Consider the following 19,704-nt stretch of genomic DNA (forward strand, 5'->3'; position numbering starts at 1 on the left):
TGGGATGAGTGATTCTCCTTTTCTTGCGAGTGAGGTGTTAGAGTTGAGGTATGAGGGTGAACTTCGGCTAGAGTGACTGACGTGACATGCCGGGGGTACTTGAGGCTCCCTAAAGGTACCGATGGCGGGTCATGCCGGGGAGTACTAGGGGCTCCCCTGAAGGTACCTGTGGTGGGTACAACTTGTGGATACGAAGGTGGTGTGATGATTGTGCCGTCGAGGGCACGAGTCTTTTGCGACCCATTGGAGGAGATGGTTGCTGTAGCCATATAAGGACCGGTATGTTGGTGTGATCATGCTTCACAGGACTTTTACGTGCACACCACACGCTCCATGGGTGGGGTCCTAGTCTTGTGACTTTGCTTAGGATGGCACCATTACTGTAGGAGTTAGCGGATAGTGTTAAGGAGGGTGAACGTGGGGCTCATACTATCCCGAGACTCGACAACCACTGGCCCGGTTGGTTCGGATTCACAGCTTTAGGTACCCGATGGCGACCCAGTGTATTTCCTAGGCCTGAGAGAGGCAGGATGGTGCCATTACGGCGGGTTCGAGTTTGGGTGTTTTGCTCCTTAGTCGGGCGGCCCCCGTGCTAAGGGCACTTCGTGTGGGATTTCCAAGTTGTACATACTCTGCAGAGTTTATAATCTATACGTATATCCGCGTCCTCGAATATGGACAATATTATGTGTTCTGTTACCCTAATTATTGTGAGATATTTTTTTCTTCTCTCCCCCTGGTTGATCTAAGGTCCAGCTTGAGACCATTGAGGCAAGGATGAGAGAGAGTTGTCCTTGTCACCTAGAGAGCGAGACGGAGGTGTGACTGTGGAAGAAGAGGGATGATGGGTGAGATGACTTGAGGTGATGCGCGAGAGTGGGAACTTGACTCCTTGGGTGGATTCAGGCAGTGAGAATGAGAGTGGGAACCTGACTCGTTGGTGGACTCAGGACTTGGAGCTGTTTTGGTGGATATTACTATTATTATTATTTATTACATACTAGGATGCAACCCACGGTCCGAAATAATAGGATCGTCAGATCCCTTAGAAATAGGCCACATAAAGCTCATAGGTGCTGACCATGGCCTGCACACATCTGGCGGCGTGCAGAATGATGGACTTGCAGGATTGTTGGGAACAGTATAAGGTCACGACCGCCTCTGGATGTGGACTTCGTCAAGCTTCGTTGTTACGCTATGATGGATTGACGTTGTTTTTCTTGTTTGTAGATCGATCCCTGAGGATCTGATCTCGTAGTTTGTAGAAGGTTATTATCCAAGTATACTTGAGATCTACAATAAATAATGATTGTAATGCTTTTTATGAAAATGAAATCAGCTGAAATAGAGGTGGTACGTGATAGCTTCTATTTCTGGGACTATTACATCTGTGCAGGGATTGAGATTTCTATTTTGAAAATCTCGGTTCGTTTCGGTTAGCCTGGTTTACTAGAAACAACGTTTGGTTGCCTGTACCAGTAAACGGTTGCACGCATTAGCTGCTTTTTTTGCCTTGCGCGGACGGAAGCGTGGCACCGGCAGAACGGAAACGCCGATGTTCTGCGTATCTCGGGAGCCTGGCCGAGTGGCCGCTTTTGCATCTGCTCGGCCTGGCCAAACCAGTAATCCAGCCAACCAATCAAGCGAACGGTGCATCTGCCGAGCCAGGCCAAGACGGATGCAGCAAACCAATCAGGCCCTAGAACCCATCCCGCGGCTGACCCTGCGGCCCGGCAGGTGAGGCGACAGTGTGCCTGCGGCCTGACTGAGGTGACCTTGGCGTCATCATCGGCCGCGTCCGCGCGTCGTGTCGTCGCGGCTGGCTCCGGTGTTTTTCCTTTCCCTACGGCGCCGGGGGTCCCGGAGGACCGACGACCGAGCGCTCGCTGTGCTGCCATGAGGTCGTCTGGCACAGCGCCACGAACCGAAGCACCGAACGCACTGGGGTGGCCTTTCTGACCGGGATGCCGTGCGTGCTCGGTGCCCCGCGGCTCGCTCCGCGTCTCCCGCGGCCGGTCCGCCCCTCCCGCGCAGGACGCACTCCCACGACGCCTCCTCGGTGCCTTTCCCTGCGCTTTTGCGTCCCGTCTGCCCGTCACTCGCCCGGCAAATCCCGATCCCGAGAACAGTCCTGTTCGGCTTACCCCATATTCGGCTTGTTCGGCTTCTTTTTTCAGCCGAAATAGTGTTTTTCGCTCACAACAATTCAGTCAGAACAGTATTTTTCAGCCAGTTTCAGCCAAATTTCAGACCAGCGAACGGGGCCAACGTGTCCGCATCCGCTCCTTCACCGCGGTCACCGGTCAGTGCGTCAGTGAAGTGAGCTCACCCAGTCTCCCCTGCCTGCGCACGTCGGGTACTGCCAGCAGACCGGGTCGTTTGGAGGATGGCGTCAGCAGACCTACCACTCTACCAGGCCTTCGCAAAGAGTAGGCCTTCGCAAAGAGTAGGACCTCGCCGCGCGAGGCGCGACGATAGCCTCCAGTAGATTTGTGACTGTGGCCTCGTTTAGACTGGGGTTAGTAATTAATATTTGGTACTGTAGCACTTTCGTTTGTATTTGATAACTATTGTCCAATCATGGTCTAACTATGCTCAAAAGATTCGTCTCGTAATTTACAATCAAACTGTATAATTAGTTATTTTTTTATCTATATTTAATACTCTAGGTATGTGTCCAAAGATTTAATGTGATGGAGAAAGAGTAAAAAAACTTGCGATCTAAACCAGGCCTGTAAATAGTGTGGAGTATGGGACGGTGTACCGCTAGCAGTAGCTCCCGGCCTCCCTCTCCGACTTCTAGGCATGTGTTGACACTTGCGACTCTGTCCCAGCTTCAGTGCGCGCGGCTTCCCGTGAACTTCGTGTCAGTTGCACACTGTGTGCGTTCACGCTACAGTGCGGGCGGGTGTCGCGGAAATTTGCCACTGTCATGAACCTGAGTGCCAGGTTCTGACTCCCACACGGCCACACGCAGCACGCGTCATCTCTCTGTTTCGACGGGCGACGAGTTAACACAAGCGAGGTACTACTCAGCCACACGGGTCAAAAAATTCCCAGGTTTTAGTGCTCATCACAGGTGAGAGGTGAGGTGACCTGGAGGAGCACTAACTTTTCAGCATGTGATCATTCACCGTGCCGTGCGACGCCACCCGTACCACGCTCCCTGGACGAAGAAAGTGGCTGTAGCTAATCCACGCGGGAGCTGACGAGCGGCGGGGGCAGACACACAATTTCCCGGCACGAGCGCGCCAGCACGACGCGGGGAAGCCGTGATTGGCCGTGCACGAAGACTTCCATTCTCCGCTCTGTAATGGTCTCGTCGACAAGACACGCGTTTCCTCACTCACACCAACCCTTTGAACGCACGGATCAACTTCCCCAGTCCCCTAGTCCCGGCCCGTTGGTCACGGTTGACAGCACTGTCTGCCTTCTTTGACGAAAACTCCAGCGACCACGCCGAAAAAAACCGTATACTTCCGTGAGGCTTGTTTAGAGGCGCGCGTATTTATCTCAATCTATACATGTTGAATTGGATTAGAGTAGAATTAAACTAAGTTTTATTTTATTCCATTTCAACATATATGGATCAAAGTGGATACACGTACATATAAACAAGGCCTGAACGAGCGCAGCGGGGATCAAACGGCAGGCTGTGTAGTAGTTTTACTTGGCGGTACATATTGTGATGATGTAAATATGTCAACTGTTAATCATAAACTTACACGAGCCGGTTAGATTCTTTATATTAGTACGCGTTTATTCAAGTTTAAGTTATCTACTTTGTTCCATAAGTTAATAACATTATTTATTTAATGATATGTGGTATGTTTGTTGATAACAAGATTCATACCAGATGTCCAGATTCGGTAATGCTGGGCCACGGCGTCCGCCCCATCCCAACGCCGCATGCCACTTCGGACGCACTTTGCCCCTCAAAAAATATCCCGTTCTTCCCACTCCATCAAACCGCCTGGCCATCCCCGTGCGCACCCCCCGTCCTGCATCCGGCCACCCCGCTCTGCCATCCCCGCACGCGCGCGCCCCGTCCTGCACAGCGTAGTGCCGTCCTGCCCTACTCGGCCTCGAGTCACGGATCAATCGCTGCGCCCTAATCCACGCTCGCCCATCACGACCACGGCGTGCACTGCACCACCACCACCCCGGCGTCACCGGGAGAAGGTCGTCGCCGGCGGGATATCGTCTCCCACGATCAGCCGAAGACACCACAGCAGGACCTATATGTTGCAAATGCTTGTTTCAAGTGTTTCAGATGTTTCAGAGTTATGTTATAAGTGTTTTAGAGGTATGATCCAAGTGTTTCAAAGATATTTTCCATGCGTCTATTCAAAATATTTCATCTGTTTCAGACGTATGTTGCAAGTGTTTTATCTGGATGTTGCATAAATTGAGTGGCTATACACATATGTTACAAGCATATATTAGGCCCTATTTGGTTCCAAGCTCCTTAAACTTTAGGAGCTAAAAGTTTTATGAGCTTTTAGAAGGCTACCTAAAACCTCCTAAAAATGTGTTTAGTTTCACCTCCTAAAACTGACTAAAAGCAATAAATGTCCTACCAAAAAGACCATGCAGCCCTCCTCCCTGCCCTCCTCCTCCTTTGCATGCGCCTGGTGAACATGCACCCTTTTCTTAAGCTGTGCCATTCCAAATGTGAACATTCTGATGCTTTCTGCGGTGGAATGGCATACCTAAATAGCTGCTAGGATGACATGAACATAACGCCGGATAGCACATGCACAATCTTCCTGCTCAAACTCTGCCTTTATTCATGACATGAATCAGAAGCGAACAAGAAACATCATTAGTAAATGATGGCTTTTATGCTTCTTCGATCAATCAAAACCACAACCCCATTTGTTACGAATTCCGAATTCAGTGAATCATCGGATCAATTTGAGCAGCAATCAGTTCACGATTATGGCAAGGGACATGCGACGTATCCAAACACGACAGATTTTGAACTAAAACTCCGTTTCAGACAAGACAAGAAATACTGGGGGATCAGCGAAGGCCGAGACCTTCTCGACGAGCCGGCGCTCGGTGAGCACGTCGAAGGTGCGCACCAGGGCGTAGGCGCCCGCGGTAACGAACAGCGTGGCCGCCCCATCCCGCAGCACCGCGGGCGGGGTGCCAACGCTGAGGACGAGCCGCCGCCGCATGGAGCTCGCCGGCGGAGGCGCGTGGGGTGGGGGACGCGAGAGCAGCAGGGAGTTGGGGAATGAGGTGCAGGCTGAGCCGGAGTCGGGCGGCGGAGCCGGCGGATCCGGCGGCGCGAGGGAGCGGGGGCGGCGGATCCAGCGGTGCGAGGGAGCTCCGGCGGAGGATCCGGCGGGGCACCGACGTGGAGGAGGCAGGGAGCGCCGGGGGGGATGGGGGCGCCGGAGGTGAGAGAAGGAACGCGCAGAGAAGGAACAACAGGGATAGGCGCGGGGGTTGAAAACGCGTGCGGTCGGGAGGGGTAACGGGGTCCAGAAGGGACTTTAGGAGCTTTTAGGAGAGGGTGGAGCTCCTAAAGTTTTTTGCCCCTTCTAAAGTTTTTTAAGAAGCTTTTAGGAGGAGGTGTTTGGTTCTTTAGATAAATTTTATCTAGATTTTAGCTTCTAAAGTTTTTAGGAGGGGTAACCAAACAGAGTCCTATAATGTTTCACCGGTTTCAGATATATGTTGCAGAAGTGCTTCACGATAAACATTAACGGGCACCACAAGCGGGCACACGCGGAGGCGGTGTCCAACTGCATGCGCAGCAACAGGCACTAGCGCGGCGCAGCAGGCGGGGATGGGTGGGCAGGCGCAACAACATGTGGGACAGGTGCAGCAGGTAGGGGCAGACACACGCATCCGAATGGGGGCTTAGGCCGCGTTTAGCTGCCGAAGTTGGCGCCCCAGAATCACTGTAGATCACTGTAGCGCACTGTATTATTCGTTTGTGTTTGGTAATAATTGTCCAATCGTTGACTAATTAGACTCAAAACGTTCGTCTCGCAAAGTACAACCAAACTGTGCAATTAGTTTTTAATTTCGTCAACATTTAGTACTCCATACATGTACCGTAAGTTTAATGTGATGGGAAATCTTCTTTTTGCATAGTGCCAAAGTTTGGATTTTAGAGTAACTGGGCTTAGCATTCGGACGCTAGTTATGTCGAGTAGGATATGTGTGCGCTTTCATAAGTGTTAGTATATGTGTGCATATGCTTTTATGCTGTGTTTTGCTCAAATAAAATTCATAAGAAAGTAATGACCGAAGGGGCCTCGTTGTAGAATAAGTTTAAGCTTGTTACGATTGTCCAAGTAAATTGCGTCAAACATGAGTCAAACAATTTACTAGTATACGAGCATTGGCCGTAGGAAATGCAAGTTTTGATTCGAAATCTGGGGCTGTCTGGTTGCTCTGTATGCTCTGTATTCTCCAAACAATTTACATAGCATGATGTAATGTTTTTGCTCGTTGCTCTGTATTCTCTCATGTCTGCAGAGTCCCATTTTCGTTGCCGCTGACATCCATGGTTCGACTACTCCAGCATTGACGGTTCGATTTGCTTTTCCCCCAGTTCGTTTTTTTTTAACACTCGAGCTGGCCTAAGGGGCTGTCTAGTTGTGTACTTAGCCTGGACAGCGATCGCAGTCCTGGCCGTCCAAAATTGGACGCTGGGGAACACTGTCTGGGCATTGTCCCATCGCTTCTTTTATAATCCGTATTTTTAGCTTGTTTTTTTAAATAAAACAGTATTTTTCTCTCACAACAAATCAGACAGAACAGTGTTTTGACCTGTTTTTTCAGCGAAGCGAACACGACGAAGAGTGCAATGTTCCATCCACATGTGTTTGCAACTGCAACGGGGCCGGCCGGCACGCTGCTTGGCTTGCTAGATTCACGCGAGTAGCACCACGAAACCCCAATCAATTTCGTATCCTGTACCTGAACCCAAAAATCAACGGATCCCGTCCGCCGAATGGTAAGGCAAGGCGCCAGCCCAGGCCACCTCGCGCACGACGCACGCCTCGTCCGGCCAGCCACGCACGCACGCACGCACGCACGCGGCACGTCGAACGCGAGCGATTTCGCGCCGAAAATCCCGTAGACGGGGAAGACGCCCACCCAGTGACGATGGCCACGCCTTCGTCACCCCGGCGCCGCGGCACGGCAGACCTTCCGGTTTCTGCAGGCCGCGGCGCGGCGCCCGCCAGTTGGATGGTTCTGCGAGGTCGCCGCCGCCGCCGCGGTTCGGGGCAGCCGAGCCCGAACGCCCAGCAGAGCAGAAGGGGGGCGGCAGAGCAGTCAAAACAGACTGGGGCGACCCGCGACCGGGGCGTTGTCTCGTTCCGCGCCCCCAACCACTTGACAAAATCCGCCACGCATCCCCGGATCCTCTGCGCCAGGTAGTCAGGTGGGTAGGGCATGCCGTGGCCCACTCGCCGCATGCTGCGCCGCAGAGGATCCCACCATTGCCACGACGCCCAGCCGCCGTGGCCTCACCACCCTCACCTTCAAATACGCAGAGTGGCCGTTCCTTGCAGCTCGCCGTTCGCTCCTCTCATCAGTCTCTTCTCGTGTCCAGCCGTCGTCTACTCTTCGCTTCTCTCATCAGCGGCGGCGTCAGCCAGCCAAGATCGAAACAAGGCACCGGCAGGCACCGCGAGAAGCTCGCTCGTTCCTTGGAGCCAGCTGCCACTGCCAGCCATGATCCCCACGACGTCCTCGGTCTCTTCGTCCTCGTCGGCGGCGCCCACCGCGGGCGCGCCGCCGGTGTTGCCCAGCCCCAGCGGAAGCGGCAGCGACGGGATGTTCCCGGGCTCGGCCAGCTTGGGGCAGCAGCAGCTGGCCATCAGCAACGGGGTGCTCCTCGCCGCGGTCATCTTCCTCTTCATGGTCGTCGTCTTCGTCTTCCTGCTCTACCTCTACGCCAAGCGCTACCTGGGCGCCAACCCGCTCCTGGCGCCGACCTCGCCGTCCTCGCGGTTCCTCTTCGTCGAGTCGTCCCCGCTCCCGCAGCGCGGCCTGCCCGCCTCCGTCCTGCGCTCCCTCCCCGTCACCGTCTACGCCGGCGCCGGCTCCCCCGGCGGCAAGGACAAGGACGCACTGGAGTGCGCGGTGTGCCTGTCCGAGGTGGCCGACGGCGAGAAGGTGCGGACGCTGCCCAAGTGCGGGCACGGGTTCCACGTGGAGTGCATCGACATGTGGTTCCACTCCCACGACACCTGCCCGCTCTGCCGCGCCCCCGTCGGCGCCGCCGGCGACCTTAACGCGCTGCCGCGGGAGGAGCCCTCGGGCGCGTCGCTGGAGTTCCCCGTGTTCCCCACCAACGTCCTCTTCTGGGGCACCCACGATGAGGTCACCAACGCCGGCCTCGCCACGCCCCCACCCCCGCCGCAGCCCGTCGCCAGCGCCAGCGCCGCGTCCGCCAGCTCCTCGGCCTCCTCCGGGCTCAGGAAGGAGAAGCTGGTCATCGACATCCCCATGCGGCCCGTGGCCCTGAACACGCCGCCCATGAACTCCCCGCTGCCGGCGAGCCGGATGCCCGGCGGAACCGCCGACGAGATGCGGTCCCCGGTCTCCGCCAGGCTGCGGTCGCTGCGCCGGCTGCTGAGCAGAGGCAAGCAGGCCGTGGTCGGCACCTCCTCCTACAGCCCGAGCCCGCGCGGCGGCGCCGGTGACATCGAGCAGGGGCTCGCCGGAGCCGAAGCCGCCCGCCCGCCGAAGACGCCCAAGACGCCGAAGACGCCTCCGTCGTCGGCGAACTGATCCAGATCCCCTAAGCTCCGGGACGCATTTGGCTCCACTCGCCAATCACCGGAGCGCGCACATGCATTCATTCTTTCCTTCTTTCCCCCTTTTCTTTACTCTTCTTGATTCGAAAAAAAAAAGGAATTTTTTTGGTCAAAAATTCCTGTGTAAACAGAGGAAAAGACTGATGTTGATTGGTTGTTGTTGGGGAGGATAAATGGTGAATTTGTTCATATGTTAATCAAGAGACTTTTCTTGAATTTTTTACTTTGTTGGCTTGTCTCGTGAGGATGTTTCCTTGCTTGCTACGAGGAGGTGCATGTGTTCCACTTGAATACGTGTTCCTCTTGTTTGAGAAACTGGCAGTACTGCATTACAAGGTGCGAGGAACACTAGGTCACTCGTTGCTGCCACTCACAAACTACCGTCCTCATACCGTCTCCGATAAAGAAATCATATGGCCACCTAAATCTAAAATAGACAGACAGAGACATAAATTAGTATCTATATAGCTTCCACCAGAAAGATCTATTTTAGATTGTCTAAGAGGCACAATCTAAATATAGACGTTCTCTCTCTTGAAAATCTATTTACAGAGACGGTTTTATTTTGGGTCTTGTCGTTGAAGAAGATATCAAATATGTATTGAATTTTTTGCATGTAGCACTACCCAAAAGACGAATATATCTTGTATTTTAGGTATTTTAGGTGTTGTCGTTGGAGATAGCACGAGGAGAGTCAGAATCATGACACTAGAAATGATTTAACTGCACGGCAGGAAACTGAAAAAGGTGATTGTCGACGGAAAGCCGGAAAGGTAGAAGAACGAATGGAAATGTGCCTAACAAAGTGGAAATTCAACTGTAGACTGACCGGAGTAGGGGACAAGGTCTACGCGTTTCAGGCAAAGAGTTCGTTCCAGCTGACGAAAACTTGTTCCTGCAGGGCCCAGCGGTCCCATGTCGCGTTGCCGTCTGAGATCGTCACATCCCTTCACCCAATCGTGAGGCCTGAAGTTCGTTTCCGTGAAGCCACTCTCCTCCTTGTCCGATCCGGTGCAGTCCCGTTACATCTCCGGTCGGTCGTCGGTTGCCGATCAAACACGGCGCTGCGTCCGCCGGCGCGTCGAGCCTGACACCAACGGCGGCTCGCGGGCATGCGGAATACTACAAGCTTTGACCCGCCCTCCCCGTTCTCCATAAATTAATCAGCAATTGACTTGAAACCGCATGCATGCCCCTTGTGCCTTGTCCTTGACACCTTGTGTTTCGTAGCAGCAGCCGGCAGTCGCCGGTCAGTCAACCACGTGTGAGAGGCGCCGGGAGTGTATATAAAAGTACGCAGGCATGTCGCGCGGCCGTGCGAATGCGCGGTGAAGTCATTGGTGACGGCCAATGGGTCGCTCGCACGATCAGAGGATTCAGGACAAGGTCGCGTCACCTTGCCAACTTGCCGTGGCCGAGCGCGCGGCGGGCTACTGCGAAGTTTCTTGGGCGCAAGTCAGTCGCGGTCTCCGTCGCAGGAACAGGAACAGGTCGTCGGAGCCTGCCGGAAGCCGGATGGCAGCAGGGGAAGCACAGGCGCAGGCACAGCAGACGGTGTTAGTTCAGGCGTCACTCTCCTGCCACTGCCATGTTTCCATGCTTATCTGTCTGCAACGCGCGTAGTAGCGCTAAGTGCTTATTTAGTTCCAACCAAATTCTTAAAAAGTGCTACAGTTGCCATTATATCGAATTTTGCGATACATGTATGGAGCATTAAATATAGACGAAAAAAAACTAATTACACAGTTTGGTTGGAAATTGCGAGACAAACGTTTTGAGCCTAATTAGTCTATGATTGAACGCTAATTGCCAAATAAAAATGAAAGTGCTACAGTAACTATATTCTCAAAATTCACGAACTAAACACAGCCTAAGCCTGTTTTGATGATGCATAATAAATTGTAAATTGCTACTGCTAGCAGTGTATACGTGTTACTACCAGCCTGTTCGTTTCGGCTAAAACGAGCGTTACTGCTGACTAGTTTGGTGTGAGAGAAAAATAATATTCTGACTTATAATCCACGATCATTTATGATCAAACGAACAGGCTGCATGTGTATGGATACGACAGATTCCACTGAATCTAATGATGGCTTTGCAGTTGTGAAGCCGGTAAGCTATGGTGGAGGTGCCTTTGTTTAACGACACTTGGACGCAGATCGTGATCGTCCCGGAGTTCTGGTATGATTGGGCGTGATTGTTTTAGACTTTTAATATGTGTTCAAAGAATGCAGGTGCGCGAATCTGAGGGGAGTCAGGGGACGGGGAGTTGGCTGCACGAAATTGGGGCGAGGAAACCGTGTCATGGCCTCACGTCAGACGAGCTAGCTGCCGCGGGTCTTGCAGTTGCAGCCGGTAGCGCTGCGTGTTTGCGTGCGTCAGCCACCGCACCTCATCTCACCTACCCGGCTAACCCCGGCGCTGTGAGTGTAAACCGGGCGACGAAATTCTCTCGCCGAGATTATTTTATCGCGGCGGCTTTGGAGGGCTGGGCGGAGAGGTTAGGCGGGCCGTTGACGAACGTGGCCGGACGGCGAGGTTGGGTTCCGGGGCGGTTACTGTGCCCGTGCGTGCGTCGACCGTGGTAATAGCTGGTCAGCGAACACGTGTTTCCCGGGGGGGGGGGGGGGGGGGGGGCGGTTAATGAAGCACACCGCGAAGCGAAGGGTAGAGAGGCATCCGGGACTCCGGCGGGCCGCTCGGTCACGGTCGCACGCATAGACAGTAGGCAAAGTGCGGTGGTAGTAACTGCGGAGCGGCCACGCCCCTAGTATGGCGTGATGGTGCGTGGCGTGCGGCCCGGCGCGCTGGTCGCGCGGCGTCGCCCGCGGCTGGGGAGTAGGAAGGACTTGAAGGCGGACGTGCGGCGGCCGGGCCCGGGCCCGTGCCCGTGCGTGCGGCGCGGCACGTCCGCTTTCCGGCAGAGTGGGTGGGACTCCCGGGATTGCGCATTTGCGGCTGCGGCTGCGGCGGACAACAACAACAGCGCCGCGCGCCCGCGCGGGGTGGACCGGGTGCGGTCTGGGCTCCGGAGGCGCGGGCAACTCGGCTGCGTGGGGGCGCGCTCGGCCAGTCGGCCCCGTAGTCGTAGTAGACGGGCTGCTCGGGATTCCTGATTAAGGCCCAATTTGGCGTACGGGTTTGCAGGCCGACCACAGCTTATGGAGATGGACTATTGTGCTCTCTCTCTCTTTTTTTTCTTTCGGCAGTCCGGACGGACGTCCACGTCCAGAGTTCCAGCCCGCGCTTGCACCACGATCCTGCACCTGCACTCCGCGTACCGCTTAACCCAATCTGCGCCTCGCCCGACCCATCGCGCCCCCTCCGGCAGCTGCAGCAGGCGGGGCACAAAAACTCTTAGAAACACATGAAAACGCTTGAAAACCATCGTAAATATATGCAACGTCTAGATAAAAACACATATACAGTATCTAGATAAACACACTTATAACGTACATATGAAAAACAAATGAAACATTGACAACAGACGTTTGCAACATACGTGTACAACAATTGCAACATATACAACATCCATACGAAACACTTACAACATACCTCTAAAACAGCTGAAACACTTAAAACATACGCTTGCAGCATGCGATGCATCCCGGTGCGTCCTCCTCCGCCGTCTGTAGCGGATCGCCGCAGCCGTAGCAGGAGGCGAGGCCGGATGGGTTCCACGCCAGGGCCCGGCGCTTCTCCTTGAGCCGGCGGCGCCGGTTGGCGTTGTCGAGCGTGAGAACGCGCGTGGCGCCCTCGGTGGCTAGCTGATGGCCGAGGAAGCGGTCCCCACACGTGGGTGTGGCGATGCTCGTGCCGTTAGGCGGCACAAGTGATGGGGGCAGGAGCAGCGCCAAGGGAGGTCCGATGGGTGTGGGGGCTTGGGTGGTGGAGGTGGTAGCGGTAGGTTTTTTTGGGGAAGGAGAGGAAGGGAACACCATGGATCGGACGATGACTGTTGACGACAGAGCAGAGGAGAGCAGGGGAGGTTTCTCGTCTCATTTTCCTTATCCGGCGGGCGCAGCTGAAGGGACGGACACGGGCACCGTAATAAAACAAAATTTATTGCATGCAGAAGTTGCCAATGATTCTGCTACTCCCTTAGTACGTTTATAGAGTTCAAAAATTTATTACACCTTCAATAACATTTGAGTTTTCAATCCAGATTGGCTAGGTGAATGGATGGCATTCCATTCAGCGGATTAATAAAAATGATAAGAGTGTGCATTTCCATTTAAATAGCACGGAGACATGCAATGGAAACACCATTGCCATACATGGTACACGGATCACACGCGCTGACTATAGTTTAATAAAGACTGTCTTAGATCTTTTGCCACCCACTTTGAATCCATGGAGAAATTCTAAACGTAGTTATATTTTTTGGCGGGGAACTAATTTTTGTAGATATATATAAGAAAATCAGTGACAAGGACTCTCTTGGTTTGTGGGTTTATGCTAATTTTCGGCGATCTTGTTCTGCACGGCATTTCGTTAACCTTTTGGAGGATATACTGTATTAACCTACTGGTTATCGCAGCTCGTCGCAGTCAGCGTGGACTCCTAACCCCGTCTTTACCTATCGATTAATAACTAGGTACAATACTGATTTGGTGGATCTTCTCTCCGACCAGTCATCCAGCGTATAATAACGAAGTCCTCGACTCAAAACTCAAAAGTGCACTCGCGTGTTGTGACAAAATGCTGACTCATTGAGAAAGCGACGAGGGCTGTGAAAGTCGAGGGATGCCGACGACGAGGATATTCCGCATCCCTATACTACGCTTGGTTATGCCAAAATAGAGTTAAATGCACAAGACTTATGCAAATATTTAGGTTCATCAACTTTAAAAATTGATTTTTTTGGTCCACAAATGTTTTAAAGGATTTACCGCGGGTTCGTACCCCTTCATTTAGCCTTTAGATTAAACTTTCGGGTTCATAAATTTTTGAAATGGTTCACCACTAAGGCTAGATAACGAGTTGGCTCGACTCGGCTCGGCTCGTTCTGGCTCGTTAAGATAACGAGCTAGCTCGGCTTGACTCGTTATCCTAACGAGCCAGAAAGCTAGCTCGGCTCAGCTCGTTAAAAGCTCGAGCTGGCTCGTTAAGCTCGCGAGCCAGGTATAAAAAATACACAAAATATAATATCTGCACTTATCTCAAGTTTGAGAATAATAATAATATAAAAGAAATACATCTAGACCAGTTATCAGTCAATTTATAGGGTCTAGACCAGTTACCAGTCAATTATAAAGTGCAAGACATAAAGTAATACAAAAACTAATATAAATTTTGATACTTTTTCTGAAAGCTTGGCTCGTTTAACTCGCGAGCTGGCTCGAGTTGACTCGTTATAGCTAACGAGCTAAAATCTTGGCTCGGCTCGGCTCGTTATCATAACAAGCCGAGCGAGCTAACGAGCTTCGAGTTTTTCGTCCAGCCTTATTCACCACTGACCTGATACTCCCTCAAGTCTAGCTTCGGTGCCTCTGCTCTATCTCCGTTTCGGTGCTCGCTGCCGAGCTCCTATTACTGTCACTGTTTCTTGCCTTGTGCTTCACCCATGTGGCTCTGTCATAGAAATGAGCTCTACTGAGTCCGTCCGTGCCCTCTGCCCTTTGCACTCAGTGAGTGGTAAAGCTCGTGGTTCCATCCATTATCACCGACAATTCCTCCCTTAGTCGAATCGACCTCTCACCGCCATCCTTATATCTGTTTGGTTTGGGGGAAAAAAAGAAGATAAAGAAGATGACTCGTGGGACATACACGCCGCCGTGTCCCTCAGTAAAACAAGTATGACCAAATTATATCTATTTTCTTAATTTATTTATGATCTATTCATACATGTTTTACTTCAGCCCTAAGTAAAACAAGTATGACCAAATCATAAGTAAAACATGGTTTATTTACCCCTGCACACAAAAGATACCCATAAGTAAAACATGTTTTCTTTTATCCTTCCATTGTGCTCTCTAGTAATACTCACGAGTGGCATGATTTGCATGTGGCATGCACTTTTTTTTTAAGAAAAATCATTCTTGTTTTTTAAAGACATGCTTATCCTAGCCGTAATACTTGCAGTATGGACTCATGTGCAAAACGCCAGAAATCTATGATGACTCCGTTCGGCTTGCTGAATCTTAACTAAAATTAACTAAAAAATACTGTTCCATCTAGAATATTGTGAGACAGAAACACGGTTTCCACTAAAAAACCGAAATATAAGGTAAGCCGGAACGGAACGGAGCCGATGAGCGCGGACAGGCTCCCTTTCCCGAAAAAGAAGCGAGCCCACCACCACCACCGTCGCTGACGTACAAAAAAAAAAAATCGCACACAAATTCCTCAGACCACGTTTTTTTTTTTGGCTCACAAATCCCACAAATCGAACAGCAAGAGCGAAAGAAAAAAAACGAAAAAGAAACACTAGAGGCGACCAAGAAATCCGCCTTGCCATCTCCGTTTCGTATATGCCTAATGCCCTGAGAATTTCCACACGAATTTCACGAGGTTTTCCCTCGCCGCGACCTGCGATCTTGCTTGAAAGGGATGCCCCGGATCACGGGACCGGTGTGAGGACTGAGGCGCCGACCTCCGACCTCACCGGGGCATTCGATTCGTCCCGATCCTAACCCTCATCTCGCGTGTTCAGGCAAGCGATTCCGTCGGTTATTGCAATCTGCGCTTTGTTTCTTCTCGATTCTGTTGTGACGAATCTGATTTGCTGAATGCGATGCGTGCAGGTTTGTTGGGCTGCCCGGGGAAGGAAGGGAATGCTCGTGTCGACATGCTAAGCCGCGGAGCCGTGCGGTCGCTGTTGGATCGTCTCCGGCCTCCGCCTCTGGGGTGGAATTGGAATTGGAACCCCAGCTCCGCCATGCCTCCGCCGCCGCCCTCGGCGGCCGCCGCGAACCGCGCCTGCCTCTGCAGGTTCGACCAGTCGACCGCGCGCTGCGGCGGCGAGAGTGGCAGGACGCTGCCGGGTAAGGCGGCGGTGTTCCTTGATCTGGGAGCCGGGACCGGTAGGAGGTTCGCGCCGAGCGGCGCGCTCAGCTTGAGGGGGTGCTTGGGTTGGCAGGATGGTGGCGGCGGCGAGTTCAGGAGGAGGGTGGACGGGGAGGCAGCGGGGATGAAGGCGCAGGTGCTTACCACGCAGCGGCAGCTGATGCGCGATCCGGAGGTGCTGCTGCCGCTGGAGGAGGCCGCCGCAAGTGTCAAGAGCGTGAACGGGAATGGTGCCTGTCGGCGAGGGAAGCCGCTAGGGTTCCCGGAGCAGGCTGTGGCGGCTAAGATGGTGGTTGCTGTTGATGTGGATGAAGGTATGTGAAATGATTACGGCATAGAGTTGCTCATCTGAAATTGTCAGCTGTGCATTTGTAGTGTTTGTAGTCGAATGCATTGACTGTTTTAGTATTATTAGTGGTTGATTTCGTAGTCGGAAGTCTAGAAACAATTAATTGAATGACAAACATTTGAACAGCCTTGAATTTTTTTGCAGCTGGTCAAGGAAGTAGCACCATTTTTGACTTTGTTATGGTTGACCTTTCTCTCACTACCTTGTACTGTATATCTTGCTTGCAGTTCTTGGTAGCTTTCTTGCGGCTCTGAACAAATTTATTGCTGATCGTTATTCTTGGAATCACTCAGTATCAGAGTACCATGTATACGAGTTCTTTAAGGTGAACATGAAGTCCTGGCTCCCTGAAAAAAATTGACTCCTGGAATTTGTGATTTTGATTGGTCACATTTTCATTTGAGCTATCCAAGTTGAATGTTCACCAGGCGGTTCTTACATCCTTTTTTTTTTCAAAACTCTATGCAGATATGGAACTGTTCTCGAGAAAGAGGTGTGTTTATGCTACTTATCTTTGTTTCATTTGGAATTACACCTATTGTTTTCAACATACAAGTCATCATATGAAATCAAGCACTGGTCTAAAACTCTGCAGCTAATTTTCTTGTCCACGAGTTCTTCGCAACCCGTTACTTCCAAGATGGTATTCATCCTATCCCGGGGGCTCGGGATGCTCTCCAAACTCTTTCTTCTTTCTGTAGCTTGTCTGTAGTAACGTAAGTCATTTATTTGATATAAGAGACAAATCAATTTGCCTTTCATTATTTGAGTTTGCCTAATATATCCTTCTTTTAAAAGATCTCGGCAGGATGTAATTAAGAATCACACATTGGAATGGATCGAGAAGTATTATCCAGGCTTATTTGAGCAGATCCATTTTGGGAATCATTTTGCTTTGGAAGGTCAATCAAGGCCAAAATCAGAGATTTGCAGGTAATACACTGAGGGAACATAGTGTCCCAATCATTTTAGGTGACTGATAAGTGGTAACATAGATTAACATGCACTGAAGCATAAGAGCATCTCCAGAACTCTCCAAATCCCACCCTCCATATCATTGTTTCTCTATCCACTCCATAAGATTCCCTTTCCATATTTCAGCAAACTCCAGCAGACTAGTGAAATCTTGCTCTCCATACCATGTTGATCTATGTTTTATTGGTATTCAAGTTGACATGAATTGATGCATTTTTTTCCTTGATTTTTAAGAATTAGCTCAGTACAATTTAAGTTCAAATACTTTATAAAAACAGTGGAAGGGCGAGCCTGGTGCAACCGCCTGTGACTGGAAGGTCCCGGGTTCGAGTCGCGGTCTCCTCGCATTGCACAGGCGAGGGTAAGGCTTGCCACTAACACCCTTCCCCAGACCCCGCACAGAGCGGGAGCTCTCTGCACTGGGTACTTTATAAAAACAGTCAATTCTGAGGAATTTTAATTTAGAGTCCAGAAGAGATTCTGAGTTAAATCCAATTAGAATGGCTTATTTGTTATTTATTCTATCAACCAAAAAAAAATGGACGTGATGTCAGGAACTTGCTACAGTCACATTTTTAATTTATGAAAGAGGGGGAAAGGAATGCAGTCTTGAAGCCAAAGAATGTGAATAAGCACCAGTCCTAGCTGTCTGCCTCACATACTGGAGGATAGCAAAGCATGCCCACCCGCCAAATTTGGCTGGCCACCCTTGCCCAGTACCGTGTCACACAGAGATGGCGAGGCCATTGGCTAGTCCGCTGGAGGCTTGATTTCCTGCACGATGACTAAAAAAGGTGATGGTGTGTATGCTATTGTGTGTGCTGGAGATGCTCTAACAATGGTTAAAACTGTTTGCCTGTTTTTGTTTTTTTAAATACTATTTAGGGTGCAACATACCTCAATTAATCTTATTGCTGCAAGCAGTGGTGTAGGCGTGTAGCTGTTTCTGCTCATAATACTAACTCATTCACCAGCATTGCATCATGACTTAAGACACACGAACACATTATTAGTTAAAAACTGTGGCAACCTTGGTGGTTTCTTATTTGTGTTCTAGATTATTTTTAGGGCAGACATGCCTCAGCTGATTTATACAAACCTGGTGTCGTCAGCTAACTGTTACTGTTACAATCAGTCATATATAGCTGTCTCTTCTCTTTAGAGCTGAGGCTAACTTATTTGCTGTGGCATAACTCATTGTAGGTCTTTTGGCGCTCAGGTTCTAATTGATGACAACCCGAGATATGCTTTAGAGTGTGCTAATGATGGCATGAGGGTCCTTCTATTTGACTACGATAACTCATATCCTTGGTGCAAAACTGGAGTTGACGAATCGCATCCGCTGGTGACAAAGGTTCACAACTGGGAAGAAGTTGAGGAGAAACTTCTTTCTTGGGTAGTACCTGAGAGCTGACATTCTTCTATCTTGTGAGAAGCACTGTTTGAGCTAAGCAAATGATTCCTTTTGCCTGATCTCTAAAGAAACTTGATAGGGTGAAGACTGCTTTATTCCTAGAGCTTGATTTTCAATACAGATGTCAACGTAAGCTAGGATATTCTATCATTTAGTAAGGGACTGCCGACCGGTTGCTTCATTACCGCAGCCTGGTTGAGGCTTGGAAGAAAACCTAGGTCAGTCTGAGCTGTAGGCGTTTCTGCTCTCATAATATTTCATCCTTTTACCGTAAGGGGTGTACTATGTATATATCGACGCTGCCATATGGCTAAGATGGTATTATGAATCGATCTGATACAGAAAACTCTCTCTCCTCTCTCGGGAGTTCAGTCTTTGAACTTGCAGGCGCAGTTCGGCTGATAGAATTTTGGCTGAAACTGGCTGAAAAATACTGTTCTGACTGAATTGTTGTTTAAGAAAAACACCGTTTCAGCTAAAAAAAGAAGTCAAACAAGCCGAACGGGGCCGCATTTCCGAATCATCACAAACCGGGAAGGAATACATCTGCTGAACTTCACAAGAGAACTAATGATGGGGTCACACTATTCTGCGAACAATCATCTGATTAAAATATCGTGAACGATCAGCGCTCTGTTCGCTTGGGCTTGTTTGGCTTATAAGCCGTATTTTTTCAGTCAACGAACAATATTTTTCTCTCACGTCAAATTAGCTAACAGTACTTTCAGCCATGACTTATCAGTTAAACAAGCCTAAACGAATAGGGCGCATACATCTCCATAACATTCTTTTTAGGAAAAAAAATCATTCCCGCATGATTTCTTTATTAGCTGGTCTCGTGTGTACGCCGCTGTTTCAGCTTTCGCGCGGTCCGAAGCACATGCAGTGATGGTAATCAAATAAAATATACTTTTGTAAGCTAGATGACATGCATGTAGAAGTTAGATTTATAAGTTAGGTTAGCAAACTTATATGTTGAAGTCTCATTAATAACTTATATTATAATAACTGGTTTATATAACGTATAAGTTAGATTAGCAAACTTATATTTTCAAGTCAACATTGATAATTTATACTCCCTCCATCTCAAATTATAAGTCATTCCAAAAATCTTGGAGAGTCAAAGTTTTTCAAGTTTGACCAAATTTATATACCAAAATAATAAT

The 19,704-nt window shown here is 50.4% G+C and overlaps 2 protein-coding genes across 2 annotated transcripts; both read left to right on the forward strand.

Moving 5' to 3' along the window:
* Positions 1-7,704: 7,704 nt before the first annotated feature.
* On the forward strand, positions 7,705-8,986 carry LOC136527980 (RING-H2 finger protein ATL60-like). Its single transcript, XM_066520849.1, has one exon. It carries the CDS (start codon positions 7,705-7,707, stop codon positions 8,764-8,766), a length of 1,062 nt encoding a protein of 353 aa, XP_066376946.1. The 3' UTR covers positions 8,767-8,986.
* A 6,162-nt stretch (positions 8,987-15,148) lies between these two features.
* LOC136527668 (uncharacterized) lies at positions 15,149-18,678 on the forward strand. Its single transcript, XM_066520457.1, has 7 exons — positions 15,149-15,447; positions 15,539-16,114; positions 16,377-16,474; positions 16,618-16,642; positions 16,745-16,865; positions 16,948-17,082; positions 18,328-18,678. The coding sequence occupies exons 2-7, from the start codon at positions 15,583-15,585 to the stop codon at positions 18,536-18,538; spliced, it is 1,122 nt and encodes a 373-aa protein (XP_066376554.1). The 5' UTR covers positions 15,149-15,447; positions 15,539-15,582; the 3' UTR covers positions 18,539-18,678.
* Positions 18,679-19,704: the final 1,026 nt, after the last annotated feature.

The sequence above is a fragment of the Miscanthus floridulus genome, chromosome 19, assembly GCF_019320115.1.
Source record: "Miscanthus floridulus cultivar M001 chromosome 19, ASM1932011v1, whole genome shotgun sequence".
Taxonomy (NCBI): Eukaryota; Viridiplantae; Streptophyta; class Magnoliopsida; order Poales; family Poaceae; genus Miscanthus; species Miscanthus floridulus.

Coding starts and splice junctions, on each gene's coding strand:
- LOC136527668 (XM_066520457.1), top strand. CDS start 15,583: ATGCTAAGCCGCGGAGCCGTGCGGTCGCTGTTGGATCGTCTCCGGCCT. Junction 16,475..16,617: donor ATGTATACGAGTTCTTTAAG/GTGAACATGAAG, acceptor AACTCTATGCAG/ATATGGAACTGTTCTCGAGA. Junction 16,643..16,744: donor GAACTGTTCTCGAGAAAGAG/GTGTGTTTATGC, acceptor AAAACTCTGCAG/CTAATTTTCTTGTCCACGAG.
- LOC136527980 (XM_066520849.1), top strand. CDS start 7,705: ATGATCCCCACGACGTCCTCGGTCTCTTCGTCCTCGTCGGCGGCGCCC.